Source organism: Mirounga leonina, unplaced genomic scaffold (genome assembly GCF_011800145.1).
Source record: "Mirounga leonina isolate KUSES-001 unplaced genomic scaffold, KU_Mleo_1.0 Mir_179, whole genome shotgun sequence".
NCBI classification, from domain to species: Eukaryota; Metazoa; Chordata; class Mammalia; order Carnivora; family Phocidae; genus Mirounga; species Mirounga leonina.
The window spans coordinates 3,373,498-3,388,630 of NW_023270466.1; the positions used below are offsets into that span (position 1 = coordinate 3,373,498).

The 15,133-nt window shown below is 36.2% G+C and overlaps 1 protein-coding gene across 4 annotated transcripts in view; it reads right to left on the minus strand.

The window, feature by feature from the left end:
• AGTPBP1 (ATP/GTP binding protein 1) overlaps positions 1-15,133 on the minus strand; it is a 184,481-nt gene that overhangs the window by 88,306 nt on the left and 81,042 nt on the right. For all 4 annotated transcript variants that reach the window (XM_035024409.1, XM_035024407.1, XM_035024410.1 and 1 more), the window contains exons 12-13: positions 6,433-6,530; positions 1,644-1,760 (exon numbers count right to left, since the gene is read on the minus strand). In XM_035024409.1, the coding sequence (XP_034880300.1) occupies positions 1,644-1,760; positions 6,433-6,530 (215 nt within the window). The remainder of the gene's footprint in view (positions 1-1,643; positions 1,761-6,432; positions 6,531-15,133) is intronic.

Consider the following 15,133-nt stretch of genomic DNA (forward strand, 5'->3'; position numbering starts at 1 on the left):
TTTTCTGCATTGAGTTAGCAGTATTTGTTATCTCCAGGGTTTTATTTTGAGTTCTTCAGCTGGCACAAAGGTGTTGAAAGAGTAGCCAGGTACTTCTGGTACGTTCAGTGGGAGAAAATCACCCTGTATCGTTTCCCAAATGCCTCTTCCTGCATTCTTGTTCTTTTGACAGATAGCGCTCTCCTTTATCCCTGCCTTCCTTCTAGTTCCCCTGATTTCAGAGGACCCTCCAATATCCCCCAAATCTCTGAAAGTGCCAAGGAACTGGGGAGGGGAGGAAGGGCAACCTGCTGCTGCTCCTAGTGCATCCAAAGCTCCTAAGTTCCTAAAGAGAGCCCTGAATATGACAACTGTGAAATACAAACATTAGCTAGCAAGCACAGCCCAGCCCACCCTTGAGCAACAAGGTATGAACTGTGCGGGTCCACTCACACACGGATTTTTTTCTGATACATACAGTACAGTTCACTTCCTTGTGCTTTTAATAATGTCTTCTTTTCCTTAGCTTACTTTACTGTCTTCTTTTCCTTAGCTTACTTTTCTGATACATACAGTACAGTTCACTTCCTTGTGATTTTAATAATGTCTTCTTTTCCTTAGCTTACTTTACTGTATAAATACAATATATAATACATATAGCATACAAAATGTGTTCATCAACTGCTTATATTATGGGTAAGGATGTCAGTCAACAGTAGGCTATTAAGTAAGTTTGGGGGGTGTCAAAGTTATACATGGATTTTTTTACTCTATTGGAAGGCTGGCACCCCTAACCCCTATGTTTTTCAAGGGTCAACTGTCCTGCCTTTTTTTATTTCCCACATATAACCTTACATTAAAGTCTTTTTCTTTAAGCAACTAGGAATTAAATGTATGGGTTTGGGAGGCATGGGGGCCTGTAGTAAGAGCTGAATAAATCTGAGATTATCTGGTTTGAATGCTTTATTTTATAGGTTAAGATCCTAGGCAATTTCAGGGACTTATTCAAGTACCCACCATAAGGGGGCAGCTGAGTGAGAATAAGAAACTCTATCTACTAATTGCCATCAGTTCAATCCGGTTTACTTGCTATGTAACCCACGCTAAGTAAGTACATTCCAGTAAATAAATGAGGGTAAGAAATGTTAATGAGAAGTCACTCTCCCTGTGAACCGACTCAGATATAAAGACTTCACATTGTTCTCCCCTGGCCCTACATTCCCCAGATATATGGTGACTGTCAGGAAAAACAATCCAATAAGCAGAGACTTCAGTTTTAATTTAGCAATTTCTCAGCTCCCACCTCCCCCTTCAGTTGGATGCAACTGATAGAAAGACGACTTCAACATAAGATTTTAAAATGCCATTTTAAAGATTATTTTTTAAAAACTATGCCAATTAAAGCAATGAGCCAAAGTAATGAAAAAATGTAAAAGCTAGTCCAAAAATTTAATGAGCTAGTCCCCTCATTTAACAGATAAGTAGTTTGTAGCTCAGAATGCTAAAGTAACTGTCCAATGTCACCCAGAAAGGCAATACCACTTTCATATTTTAGAAATAAAAAGCAAAGGGAAAACAGGGATTACAGGCCTAAGGAAGAAAAAACAAAAAAGAAGAACTGTTTCTTAAAATCAATTAAGATGCTGTATTTTCTATATTTATACCTGAAAATCATCAACAAGCTCAGGGAAAAGGTGTTCATACATTTTAAGTTCTTCTATCGTTCGTCCAGGTTCCTGCTGGGGTTTTAGTTTGTTAATATCCGTTTCAATATCATCATTCTGAAATAATAAAAATGTAACCAGTTAAGAAAAAGGTAAAATTACAAACTATATTTCAGATTAAAGTTTTCCAAATTATTAATTACATGTAGAGAATAATCACTGACTAAAGGTTGTACTAATTTTACCATAAATGAAATTTGCTGGTATTGGGTCATTGTTGTGTTGAAAATAGTATTTGGGCTCCTCAAGATAGAAGACCTAGTGTCAAGATCCAGACTAAAGGATGCTCCCCTCAATCTCTTTAGTTGCCATAGTTTTACTCATATTAAAGGGTAGTAAAACTTAAAAAAACTAAATTGAAAAATATAAATATATGATGGTGGTGGTGATAATCAAAATAACTAACATATACTAAGCACTGAAAATGTGAGAAGCACTATGCTAAGGATTTTACATAATTTAATCTGCAGAAGAACACTATGCAGTAGATAGCATCATTACTTCCATTTAACTGAAAAGGAAACCGAGGTAGAGAGAGGTTAAGGGGCTTGCTCAAAATTACATAGTGTGCAAAGAGTCAGGATGTAAAACTAATCATTGATTTCAGAGCATACTCTGTTGGTCAATGCACTGTCTCAAGACAAACCAATGATTACCCTGTAATCTCGTACTCCATGGTCAACAAAGTTCCCTTAGAAAAGCTCAGTGTCACCACACACTCTTTTTCTGGGGGGAAAAAAAGTAAAAAAATTGAAAAACAGCCAGAAATTATTTCCACGCCCCTTTAGGAAGGAAGACGGTAAATTTAAAGGGGAGGTATGACCTCAGAAAAACAGGGTATGTATCTGGGATTAATTCAATCTGTATCTGTTCAAAGACCTAATATACACTGTGCCAGAAAGACAAGTGTCAGTTTACCTACCATCCAAGCTATTCTCTCTATGACCTTCAACAAATGGCCTCACACAAATACAAACTCATCATTATCTTCATTGCTAAAGAGAGATATAAAGACCACTTACTAATTTTCAATGGCTTTTAATTTCAGTGAGTAAACTTACTTTTAGCCTTAAATCTATTCTACCATGCTTCAATCCTTATAATGCTTTATATACATGTATCTGACTAAATATATACACTCCATATTACCAAGTAAGTTAAAAGGAAAAATATATTTTATATTTCTCATAGTTCATATTCAGGAACTTAGCTATTATTTGTATAACCAATAAAAAGATTTTCTCCCTTGCCATAAATAATAAACACTGGTTGTATTTAAAGAGTATCATGTTAGTGTATAATTATTGTATAATTATTAGGACACAAATGCGTAATTTCATAGACCTTTAAATTATGCATTGATGAACCAAAATATATAATTTCCTTGTTTGGCACTAATAAAGTAGACAATGCTTTCAAAATAACAAAAAGTTTACAAAAGTATTCTTTCTCTAAACAGACCAGAATTCAACATTCAATACTACTTTGTGAAAATAGAGCCTTACATATTTGCTCTCTACTTTCAAAAAAAAATGAATTTATCTGTAAAATAGGCACTGTGAGAAAAAAAACTACACTTTGAGAGGTCAATAGCAGGAAATTCTGTTTTGGTTTAGGGGAAAACAAAGATGAAGAGCTACTGACAGATTTAGAAAAAAAAAACAAAAAAAACCACAACCACCCCCCACCACTGCTTAAAGTTCTTCTCAAGTAAAGGAGGGGAAAAGAACGCATTGAAGTTTATATACTGACAGGTCCTGGCTACTGGAGATAAGTGTTCTAAACCTCCAAGTTTCTATAAATGCTCCAAAAACTGAAAAATCTGGGGTAAAGAGAATGGAATCACTATGGTGAGGGAAAAACAGTCTCTAAAACTACAATCACAATCAAACACAAACAAATATTAAACCTGTATGTAGCAGGTTCACCTGACACAGGAAGTAAATAACTAGATTTAGATAAAAAGGAAAAATTAAGTCCAAATGTAACCGCCAATGACAGTAAGGCAAACTGTGGTCAAGAAGAAAAATAAGATAATACAGCTCAGCAGTCTCAAAAAGCCAGCAATTCTGTAGTCCTTAAAAAATAAATAAATAAATAACATTTTGGCTGGGGCACCTGGGTGGCTCAGTTGGTTAAGCTTCTGCCTTCGGCTCAGGTCAAGATCCTGGAATCCAGGATCAAGACCCACATCAGGCTCCCTGCTCAGCGGGAAGTCTGCTTCTCCCTCTCCCTCTGCTACTTTCTCCCCTTCCTTTCTTTCTCTGTCAAATAAAGAAATAAAATCCTAAAAAAAAAAAAGTAACATTTTGGTATAGTATGGTGGTAGAGAGAGTGGACATTCACATCAGACTGCTTTATTCTGAATCCTGGCCCCACATCTTATAAGCTACATTCTGTGCCTCCTTCTTCTAATTATTAGCCCTGTAAAGCAGAGGTAATAATATCATGTACCTTATAGAATTGAGATGAGGATTTAATAATTACTATAGGTAAAGAGCAGGGACTAGCATAGATGGTAAATGCAAAAGGCCTAACTAGACTTATCATGGTGAATATTTCATAATGTCAAATCACTGCTGTATACCTGAAACTAATAAAATATTGTATGTCAACTGTACTTCAATTTAAAAAAAAAAAAAAAAGCATGCTTTTTTTTTTTTTGGCTCAGTTGGTTAGGCGTCTGCCTTCGGCTTGGGTCATGATCTTGGGGTCCTGGGATCAAGCCCTGAGTTGGGCTCCTGGCTGAGCAAGGAGTCTGCTTCTCTCTCTCCTTCTGCTGTTCCCTCTGCTTGTGCTCTCTCTCTCTCAAATAGATAAATTAAAAAAAAAAATTAATTAAAAAAAGAGCATGGACTAGAATAGGATTAGATGTTGAATAAATTGAATCTATTATTTTTTTCTCATTATTATAACTGGTGTGTTAAGATAAAGCAGGAGAAAATGTAAGCAATCGCAGCTACTCCAGTGAATAATACAGCCAACAACTGTATTTTTCAAAGATATAAATATGGAAATATTCTAAATTAAGGGAGACTTAAGGGACAAAATAATTAAACACAATATCTGATGCTAGCTCCTATTCTAGAGAGAAGGAAAAAAAAACCTCACAAAGGACATTTATTAGATCAACTGACAAAGTGGAATATGGATGGCAGATCAGATAAAAAGTGTTATATCACTATAAATTTATCAAGTTGATAACTGCATTGTGGTTATGTAAGAGAGTACCACTATTCTTAGGAAATATTCACTGACATATTTAGGGGTAAAGGACCATGATACATAATATATGTAACTTACCCTCATATGATTTTTAAAAAATTTTTAAGTATGTATTCATGCATACACACTGACAATTTCCAAGCAGCAAAATCAGAATCATTGTTATAATTCCTATTAGTTCTATTTCCCCACCAATCTCTGTCTTTACATCTGTAGTGATCACAACAACAGATATGTTTAATGAGGACCCTGAGCCATAAAGAATAAATTATACTCAACATACTATGTTTTTAACAACACGGAAACATACAGCACAAAAGAGAAAGGTTTCTATCAAAATATGTTAAAGTATAAACTTAACAGCAATCTGAAATTTTACTATCCCCAAACATTCAGTTCCCAAAGAATCTAAACAGGTGATTTTTAATATAGCTTCTATTATCTAAAGAACACTTTACACAACAGAATTTAAATTCTCATAACTTGGATCCCACAGTTCTTCCACTTATATCAAGTCCAGAACCACAATCACACAGTTAACCCAGATATTTTGCCTTGAAAATCAGAGCCTGCACTGTTTTTCTTCTTTCTAGCTTCGAGGCAAGGATGCAGACCATTATGCTGCCCAGACTGGCTAACTTGACAATTCTGCCAAAGCTTGCCTTGGTGATTGCATTTGGTGATAATGAAACTGGAACTACATCTACTATTAAAATGGGTATCTCTTTCCAGTATCTTAACATTCTATCTCCAGAGAGGGTCAAATACCCAATTGTGATGTAGCATTTCAAGACAAAAGGGCCAAGCAGGCAAGGGTCAAATGAATCCCTCCCCACCCACCAAAAAAGACTAAGCTAAACAGCTGAAAACTGAAGGAGTTAAGCAGGCATTTTTCCATAGATACTAAAATGACCCCCTGACACTAAATAAAGCAAATATCGTCTCTACACTTCCAAAAGTGCCATAAAATTCTAAAAACTCCCCTGCCTCTTTACTTAACATCACACATATAACAATAATTTTTTTATCTTGTTTCAATTCAATAAACACTTTTGTCCATTTCTTCTCCAATTAACTGAAACCTAAGAATCATTATGTAAACACTAATTCTTACCAAAAATCCAGCAGTTACAGATCATTTTCCTACTATTTTTATATCCCCAAAAGACTGCTCAAAGAGGAACAGGTTGCTACTTAGTCTCAAACCACTTTCCTTCAAACTCAGATTTCCTTAGACTTTGAAACCTAAGTCAGATCAGTTACCTGAGCTTATCCTGGTCAAAAAGAGCAAAAATAAGTTATTTTAAGGACCTTTTCAGATCAATGCATTCAAAGCAACATCATTTTTCATTTTCCCTTTCCTTAGTGTCCACAGTTATCACAATAAAAAGATGCGGACAAAACCAATTAATCTACCATTAAGCTACACCTATTTCCCCAATCTTTATTTTACAACTGCGTATATGATTCATAAAGTTGACCGAAGATAGAGATTTATACTAACCTTAAAATTCTGATCTACGTCATCTTCATTTTCAGTTTCATTTTCGGCTTCTAAGTCAATATCATCATTGTCATCACTTTCATCTACTACGTCATCCACTGTGACACAAAACATGCTATAAGTAGGTCAGAGGTAAGCATTCTACAACATGCACATACGAAGGAAGGATGCTATAAACACACAACATTGGTTTTTTAATCACCAAAGGAAAAGTAAATGAAATTCCTTATTAAGAATGTCTCTAAGGCTGTCCTAGGTGTTGAAAACCTATGAGATACTAAAATTTGAAAAAGCACTGTAGAAATGTATGGGTGTTTTTACTGATGTTCTCGATTTTTAAAAATGAATGTCTTCTGTTGCAACAGCCTGAATGAAACAGCTTATTTCCTGTACATGATAAATTTCAAAAACTGATTTTATTCCTTTAACAACTGATTTCCCATTTATTTGTTTCAATGGCTACCATGTGCCATGTATGTAGTGTTGTGTGCTGGGAATTTTTAAAAATATATGTAAATAGAGTCCCTGTCCTCCAGGAGCATATAAGGTTAAAGAGCAGAAAAGACTAAACAGGTAACTACAATACAAAAGTAAACGTTAATGAAAGCAACGTTTGTTTGGGAAAACAAAGGATAGAATAACTAACAAACTTGAGGTCAAGGGGATATGAGTAATCACTCCACAAAACAGGTAGTAATTAAGCAGTATCCTCAAGAAGATACAGCAGCTTTCAAGGCCAACATAAGGGTGGGTGAGTGTGGCTTCTAAGAAAAAAAGAGTTGAGATGATATCCCTGAAAAACGGCAAGTATAACTAAACTTGTACACTTGGGAAAGTACTAAGAAAGGCAAGTAAGAATGAGAAAATGAAGGGACCAAGTAGTTTAGATTTTTAACCTATGCAAGACAAGCACTGAGAATTTTCAAGAAGAGAATGGCTTAATTTGACTTAACATTGCTCAAAAGATCACTCTGGCAGGTGTGAGAGAGGGAGCACATATATGGAAGGGGACCAGTTAACAGGAGACAGTAACTGTCTGAACCAATACAGCAGGAATGGGGATGAAGAATGAATACGCATTAGAGAAAAACTCAGGGAACAGAATGTAAAGGTACATGAGGACCACGGCTGTGGGGGAGACAAGATAAGGCAAGAAGAGTGGAAGAGTACTCAGGTAAGTAACTGAGTGCTTTAAAACAAAGTAGGGAATATTTTAAAAGGATATTTTTCTAAACTATTTAACTCTATTGAAGAAGAAATAATAAATATTAATTGTAATATAAAGTGTACAAATGTGATGATCTGATATAAATATACATGGTAAAATGATTACCAAGATGAAGATAATTAACACAACCATCACCTCACATAATTAACAATGTTAACTGTGATGAATGTTTAAGAGCTCCTCTTGGAAATGTCCAAATATGCAATACCGTATTATTAACTATAGTCACCATACTGTACATTAGATCCTCAGTACTTAATCTTCTTAAACTGAGAATCTGTACCCTTTGATCCCAGCACCCCATTTACCACTCCCCTCGTTCCTGGCATCCAACATTCTATTCTGTTTCTACAAAATCATTTTTTTTGTTTGTTGGCTTTTAAAATTCTACATGTAAGTGATACCACACAGTATTTGCCTTTCTGTCTGGCATATTTCACTGCCCTCCAGGTTCATCCATGTTGCTGCAAATAGCAGGATTTCCTTCCTTTATATTATCTTAATAATATTCATATATATCACTGTCCTTTATCCATTTATCCATCAAAGGACATTACAGTTATTTACAAAATTGTCTACTGTACATAATGCTACAGGGAACATGGGTGTACAGATTCTCTTTAAGATAATGATTTCAATTCCTTTGGATATATACTAAGAAGCAGGATTGCTAGATCATACGGTAGTTCTATTTTTAATTTTTTGAGGAACCTCCATACTGTTATCCAGATTAGCTATACCATTTTACATCCCCACCAACAGTGTTAAAGGGTTCCATTTTCTTCACAACTTTGCAAATAGCTCCTATGTCTTGTCTTTTTGGTAACAGCCATTCTAACAGGTGTGAGGTGATATCTTACTATGGTTTTGATTTCCATTTCCCTGATGATTACTGATGTTGAGCACTTTTTCATATACTACTGGCTATTTGTATGTCTTCTTTGGGAAAATATTTATTCAGGTCCTTTGCCCAGTTTTTAATTGAATTACTTGCTTTTATATTCTTCAGCTGTGTGAGGTTTTTTTATATATATTTTTGACAGTAGCCCATTCCCAGATACACGTTTTGCAAATACCTTCTCCCATCCTGTAAGGCAATAAATTGAAATTGCCATTATAATTTATTGTTTCCTGGGCTGTACAGAATCTCTTTAGTTTGTCATAATCCCATTTGTTTATTTTAGCTTCCACTGCTTGTGCTTTTGGTATCTTACCCAAGAAATTACTGCCAAGACCAATGTCAAAGATCATTTCCCCCAAGTTTTCTTCTAGGAGTTTTACAGTTTCAGGTCTTATAATTAAGTTTTGATCCATTTCAAGATAATTTTTTGTGAGTGGTATAAGACAGGGATCCAATTTCATTCTTTTGTATGTGGATATCTAGCTTTCCCAATACAATTTATTGAAAACAATGTCCTTTCCCCACTGTGTATTCTTAGTGCCTTTAATCAAAAATTAGCTGACCACATATGCATGGGTTTGTCTGGGCTACCTATTCCATCCCACTAGAGGTCTATGTGCCTGCTCTGAGTACCATACTGTTTTGATTACTATGGCTTTGTAATAGTTTGAAATCCAGAACTGTGATGTCTAGCTTTGTTCTTCTTTCCCAGGATTGCTCTGGCTCCTGGGGGTCTTTAGTAGTTCCATAAAATTTGAGGATAGTTTTTTCTATTTCTGTGAAAAATGCTATTGCAATTTTCAAAGAGATTGCTTGAAATCTGTAGACCACTTTGGGTAATATGGGCATTTTCACAATATTAATTCTTCCAATCCAAGAACAGAGGAGATCTTTCCATTTATTTGTGTCTTCTTCAATCTCTTTCATCGATGTCTTGTACAGGTCTTCCAGTTCCTTAGTAAATTTATTCCTATTTTGCTTTCAATGTACATAGGATTACTTTCAATGTTACTGTACATAGGATTACTATCTTAATTTCTCTTTCAGATAGTTTACTGTAATTGTATAGAAACACAATTGATTTTTATATATTTGATTGTATATCCTGCAACTTTACTGAACTTGTCTATTAGTTCCAAGAGTTTTTTGGTAGAGACTTTACGGTTTTGTATATATAAGATCATGCCATCTGCAAACAGATAAGTTTACTTCTTCCTATATGATCTGGATGCCTTTTCTTTCTTTTTCTAGCCTAATTATTATAGCTAGGATATCCAGTACTGTGTTGAATAGAAATGGTGAGAGACAGTATCTTTGTCTTCTTCCCGATCCTATAGGAAAAGCTTTTAACTTTTTATCACTAAGCACAGTATTAGCTACGGCTTTATCATATATGGTCTTTATTATGATGAGGAACATTCCTTCTATACCCAATTTGTTAAGAGTTTTTATCATAAAAGGATTTTAAACTTTGTCAAATTTCTTTTCTGCATCTGTCAAGATGATCATATGATCTTCATCCTTCATTGTTAATGTGCTTTATCACATTTTAGTTTATGGATGTTGAAACGTCCTTGCATCCCAGAGATGAGTTCCACTTGATCATGGTATATTATCCTTTTAATTTGTTGTTAAGATCAGTTTGCTGTTACTTTGCTATGGATTTCTGCATCTATGTTCACCAGAGATACTGGTCTGTGTAGGAGTGCTAATAACACTGACTCCATCTTCGGCGCTCCATCTTGTCCATGTCCACGCAATGATCTCCGTTAGGGCCCAGTTATGCCCTGACCATAAAGCAGGGAGGCTTATTCTGATCTTCCCTAAAGTGGTGCACAGATGGCACCACTTTAGATAACTACCCTTTGACCACACCACAAATGCCCCCTGCTCTATAAAAGCTGTGGATTAAGGTCTGGCCTGGGCGAGAACAGCTGTGTAGCAGCACCTGGATTGCCTGACCTTGCCAGTAAGTTACCCTGAAAAAAACTCTATAAATGGTATGGAAGGGCTTGGCTTGCATAGTTTTTTGGTCTCAAAGTGCCCTCTCAGTCTGGAGGATACTTTACTACCCCATTTAAGGATGCAGTTGCTTCTTCCAGTCTTTTAGGACTGACTGGCTTGGGTGGGGAAAGACTTTCGCCAGAAAACAGCTGTGAACACACACAGACTGGGGGAAGATGTAGTATCTTTGCTTCCTGGGAAGGCACAGCAGCATAGTCCCCATGCAGCTCTGTCAGCAGAGGTCAATGTCAACATTGAGTGTGGGGGGTTCCTCTGTGGCCAATACTATGGAGGTCTTCAAGTAGCAGTGGTACCTAGGGCTAGAGGGATCCTAAGAGGCAAAAGCTGCTAGGGTCTTCTTGCTCTCCTTGAGAGAGAGAACATAGGAGAGTCCTAGGCAGGGATCCCTCTCCGACTGTAGCCTGTTTCTCCACTCAAATGATTGGGAACTCTGCCGGCTCAGGCACCCCCGTTCTTTCTGTGACCGGATCCTGAGACCACACTGTCCCACCTAGGATTCTGCCCTGCTTCGCCACCTGAGCACCTGTCAGGCAGGGATGTCTCTCACTGGAGCAGACTTCTAAAAATTTCCATTTTGCACTCTGGTGCTATAACACTTTCTGGAAGCCAGCTTTCAGAGGCTCCCCACCCTCCTGCCATTTATCTTCCAATATATACCCTCAGATTCACTTCTCTGAACCTTCTACCTTGCAAAAAAGTGGTTGCTTTTCTATTTGTAGAATTCCAGCAATTCTATTCTTACACCTCAGGTTGAATTCATAGGTGTTCAGAATGATTTGACAGTTATCTAGCTAAATTCAAGAGACCAGATGAAACGAGGTCCCTTACTCTTCTGCCATCTTGCCTCCTAGTCAATTCTTCTCCTTTTAGTCAGAGTATTTTATCCATTTAGATATCTTATTACCAAAGATGATTTGTTGGTTCTTGCTTTGTATTTAGTGCTCTCAGGATTTTTGTGTGTCTCTGAAATTTCCCTGCTTTTCTATAACAATAATAAATGAGCCTCTTCAAGAATTTTTCCCAAGAAAAAAAATACATAATTTATACAGAATTTCAGAGTGTTCATAGTCTTTGAAGTCCATCCATGGATTCCTATGAGTCAATAGTTCCCAGGCTAAGGATCTCTGTTTCAAAAGTACTTTTACATTTTAAAATGCATATATGAACCACTATTCCTATAATTATTTTAGAAATGCAAGAATAGTGTAATATTCCTAAGAACAGGAACTCTATCAATACAAACATATATAATATAAATAATAAAAATTTTAGTTTATTTGTGTAAAAAACCCAGTTTGTTATAACTGTGTATTATGTATCCTTGGCCAAGAGTTGGTTAATGTATTTCAAAACAGTATTACAATTATTTAGTATTACATAATTAACAATTTGTACTGTTTAATACAATGATTCTGCTACCATGTTGTCTCTATTCTTGTCATCTTAATTCATCATTGGCCAGACTAGAGTAGTATTTCGTGTAATTACTTCAGAAAGGGTACCTGGGTAATCACTTCCAAACCCTTATATACCTAAGAATATGTCACCTTCACATATGGATGGCAACTAATAAGTGTTCAGAAATCTTGAATCAGGACTCTCCTCGAAACCTCTGTAAGATGCTGCTTCACTATCTTTTGGCATTTAATGTTCTAGAGACTAAGCCTTGAGGTCAGCTCAATTCCTTCATCAACAAATGTTAAGTGTACACTAACTCTAATAGATGCTGAGGATAAAATGAAGGAAAAAAACAGTTCTATCCTGGGCGCCTGGGTGGCTCAGTTGGTTAAGCAACTGCCTTCGGCTCAGGTCATGATCCTGGAGTCCCGGGATCGAGTCCCGCATCGGGCTCCCTGCTCGGCAGGGAGCCTGCTTCTCCCTCTGACCCTTCCCCCTCTCATGTGCTCTCTGTCTCTCTCATTCTCTCTGTCTCAAATAAATAAATAAAATCTTTAAAAAAAAAAAACAGTTCTATCCTCATGGAACTTATATTCTAACTGAGGAAGGTAAAAAATAATGAAAATTGTGATCAATGTAATGAAGTCTGATATATGAAAAATGGTGAACAGAAAGAGGGTATTTGCCTTGTGTGTGCACAGATGCTGTCAAAACTCTCCTCTCACATCTTAATCATGAAGACTTGTCCGTCAGTGTAAATCCCCCTTTCTAATTTAGTGACCCATTAGTCTGAGATGAGACAGGAAAGGAGCCCTCAGAAAAATATCATCTCTGTCATTTTTTCCCCATGTTTGGTGAATTCACTGCACTAGAAGTTAGCTTTCTCACCTCATATGTGATTATTCTGTACACTGAATAAAGAACACTATGGGGTAAATCCTATATCCTATCTCCTCCCAGTATTACCACCTGCTGTATCATACAGAAGTCTCCCCAGCTTTCTACCAGTTACAACCACTACTTAAACTCCCATAATCCTACACTGAGATACAGGAGAGAAAAGGACTCCAACTGCTCCTTGATTGTCCGTCCAACTTAGGTGCTACCGGCGCCTCAACTCGGAGACAGGCACACTGCATTCACAGAGGGGTGAGTAGAGAACTGATGCTCTTCTTTAATATATTCACACCTCCACGATGTTTGGTGCATTTCTATGTTTATTTCATGAGAATGCTTCTGTTTACCCTGTTCTCACTTTTGGTACAGATTTTGCCCTATTTTTAAAGTCTGTTGGTAGTTTTAAATGCAATGGGAAAGAGAAATTAGATCACTATTTTCACTCCACTGTCTTACTCAAGTCCCATAGTGAGTTGTAGACTTTTTAAACCCTTTAAAGGAAGTTTCTGAATAATCCATCTTGGTATTTTGCATAGACTAAAGGTGCACTTTAATAATAAAATACTTTAAAAAAAAATCATACAGTGTACTCTGTGATACATACCACTAATAAATCTGCATCAAAGATAATAAAACTAATTATAATTACCTGAAAGTTCTCTTACATCACTTATTTCAAGTAATTGAAATTGCAAAAAATTTATCAACTGATGAGAAAATACTTTGGAAATTCTAATAATAGTCTAGACTACACTCTCTTTTCCATTTTACTAGATCTTACCCCCCAAAATTCTACTTTTTCCCCACATTAAGATTTCAACTCTTACTTCTTTTACTATGTTCCCAGTATTGTATTGAAATGGCAAACAGCCAACTTCTAATAATTTCATTATTTTCATTTAGGTAAGTCACATGCAAGTTTTGTTAAGCATAAACCATAACATTTTTGTTTCCTGTCTTGTTAATTTTTGCCATTCTAACTGGTGTAAGGTGGTATCTCACTGTGGTTTTGATTTGTATTTCTCTAATGGCTAGTGATGTCAAACATTTTTTCATGTGTCTGTTAGCCATTTGTATGTCTTCTCTGGAGAAGTGTCTGAACCCTCTTACACTGTTGGTGGGAATGCAAGCTGGTACAGCCACTCTGGAAAACAGTATGGAGGTTCCTCAAGACATTAAAAATAGAGCTAGCCTACAACCCAGCAACTACACTATTTACCCCAAAGATACAGATGTAGTGAAAAGAAGGGGCACTTGCACCCCAATGTTCATAGCAGCAATGTCCACAACAGCCAAACTGTGGAAGGAGACAAGATGTCCTTCAATAGATGAATGGATAAAGAAGATGTGGTTCATATATACAATGGAATATTAGCCATCAGAAAGGATGAATACCCACCATTTGCAATGACATGGATGGAACTGGAGGGGATTATGCTAGGTGAAATAAGTCAAGCAGAGAAAGTCAATTATCATATGGTTTCACTCATATGTGGAACATAAGGAATAGCATGGAGGACCACAGGGGAAGGGAAGGAAACTAAATGGGAAGAAATCAGAGGGGGAGACAAACCATGAGCGACTCTGGACTCTAGGAACCAAACTGAGGGTTACAGAAGGGAGGGGGGTGAGGGGATGGGATAACCAGGCGATGCGTATTAAGGAGGGCACATGTGGTGATGAGCACTGAGTGTTATACGCAACTAATGAATCGCTGACCACTACACCAAAAACTAATGACGCTATATGCTATGCATATGTTCATATGCTATATTGAACATAATAAAAAATAATAAATTAAAAAATTTTTAAAAAAAGAAGAATATTGGTAGGCGTTTTTCTATTTTCACCTTCCCTTTTCCCAAGCAATATACTACGCATATTTATATGCAAATTCCAATCATTAGAAAACACTTCTGTGAACCATATACACTAACACTGAACCTTTTTCTTAGGAGAACTATGAATTTACATAAGGAAACTAATCCTGGTAATAGAAATTGTAAAATTTTTAAGTATTATTTAAATAGTTGAACCTGATCTCAGTAGAAAGAAATTACTCTGTTAATTTGGACTAGTATTTTTTTATGCTTCTTAAAGTACATTTTACCTTCTCTTTTCAATTTTTTATCAGTGAGTCATCTGTTAAATTCTTGAATTCTTGCCATAGAAATTTCATGGGAATATGCAGAAACTCTATGAAGAGAGATGAATTATTTTATAATAAAAAATGCAGGGGCACCTGGGTGGCA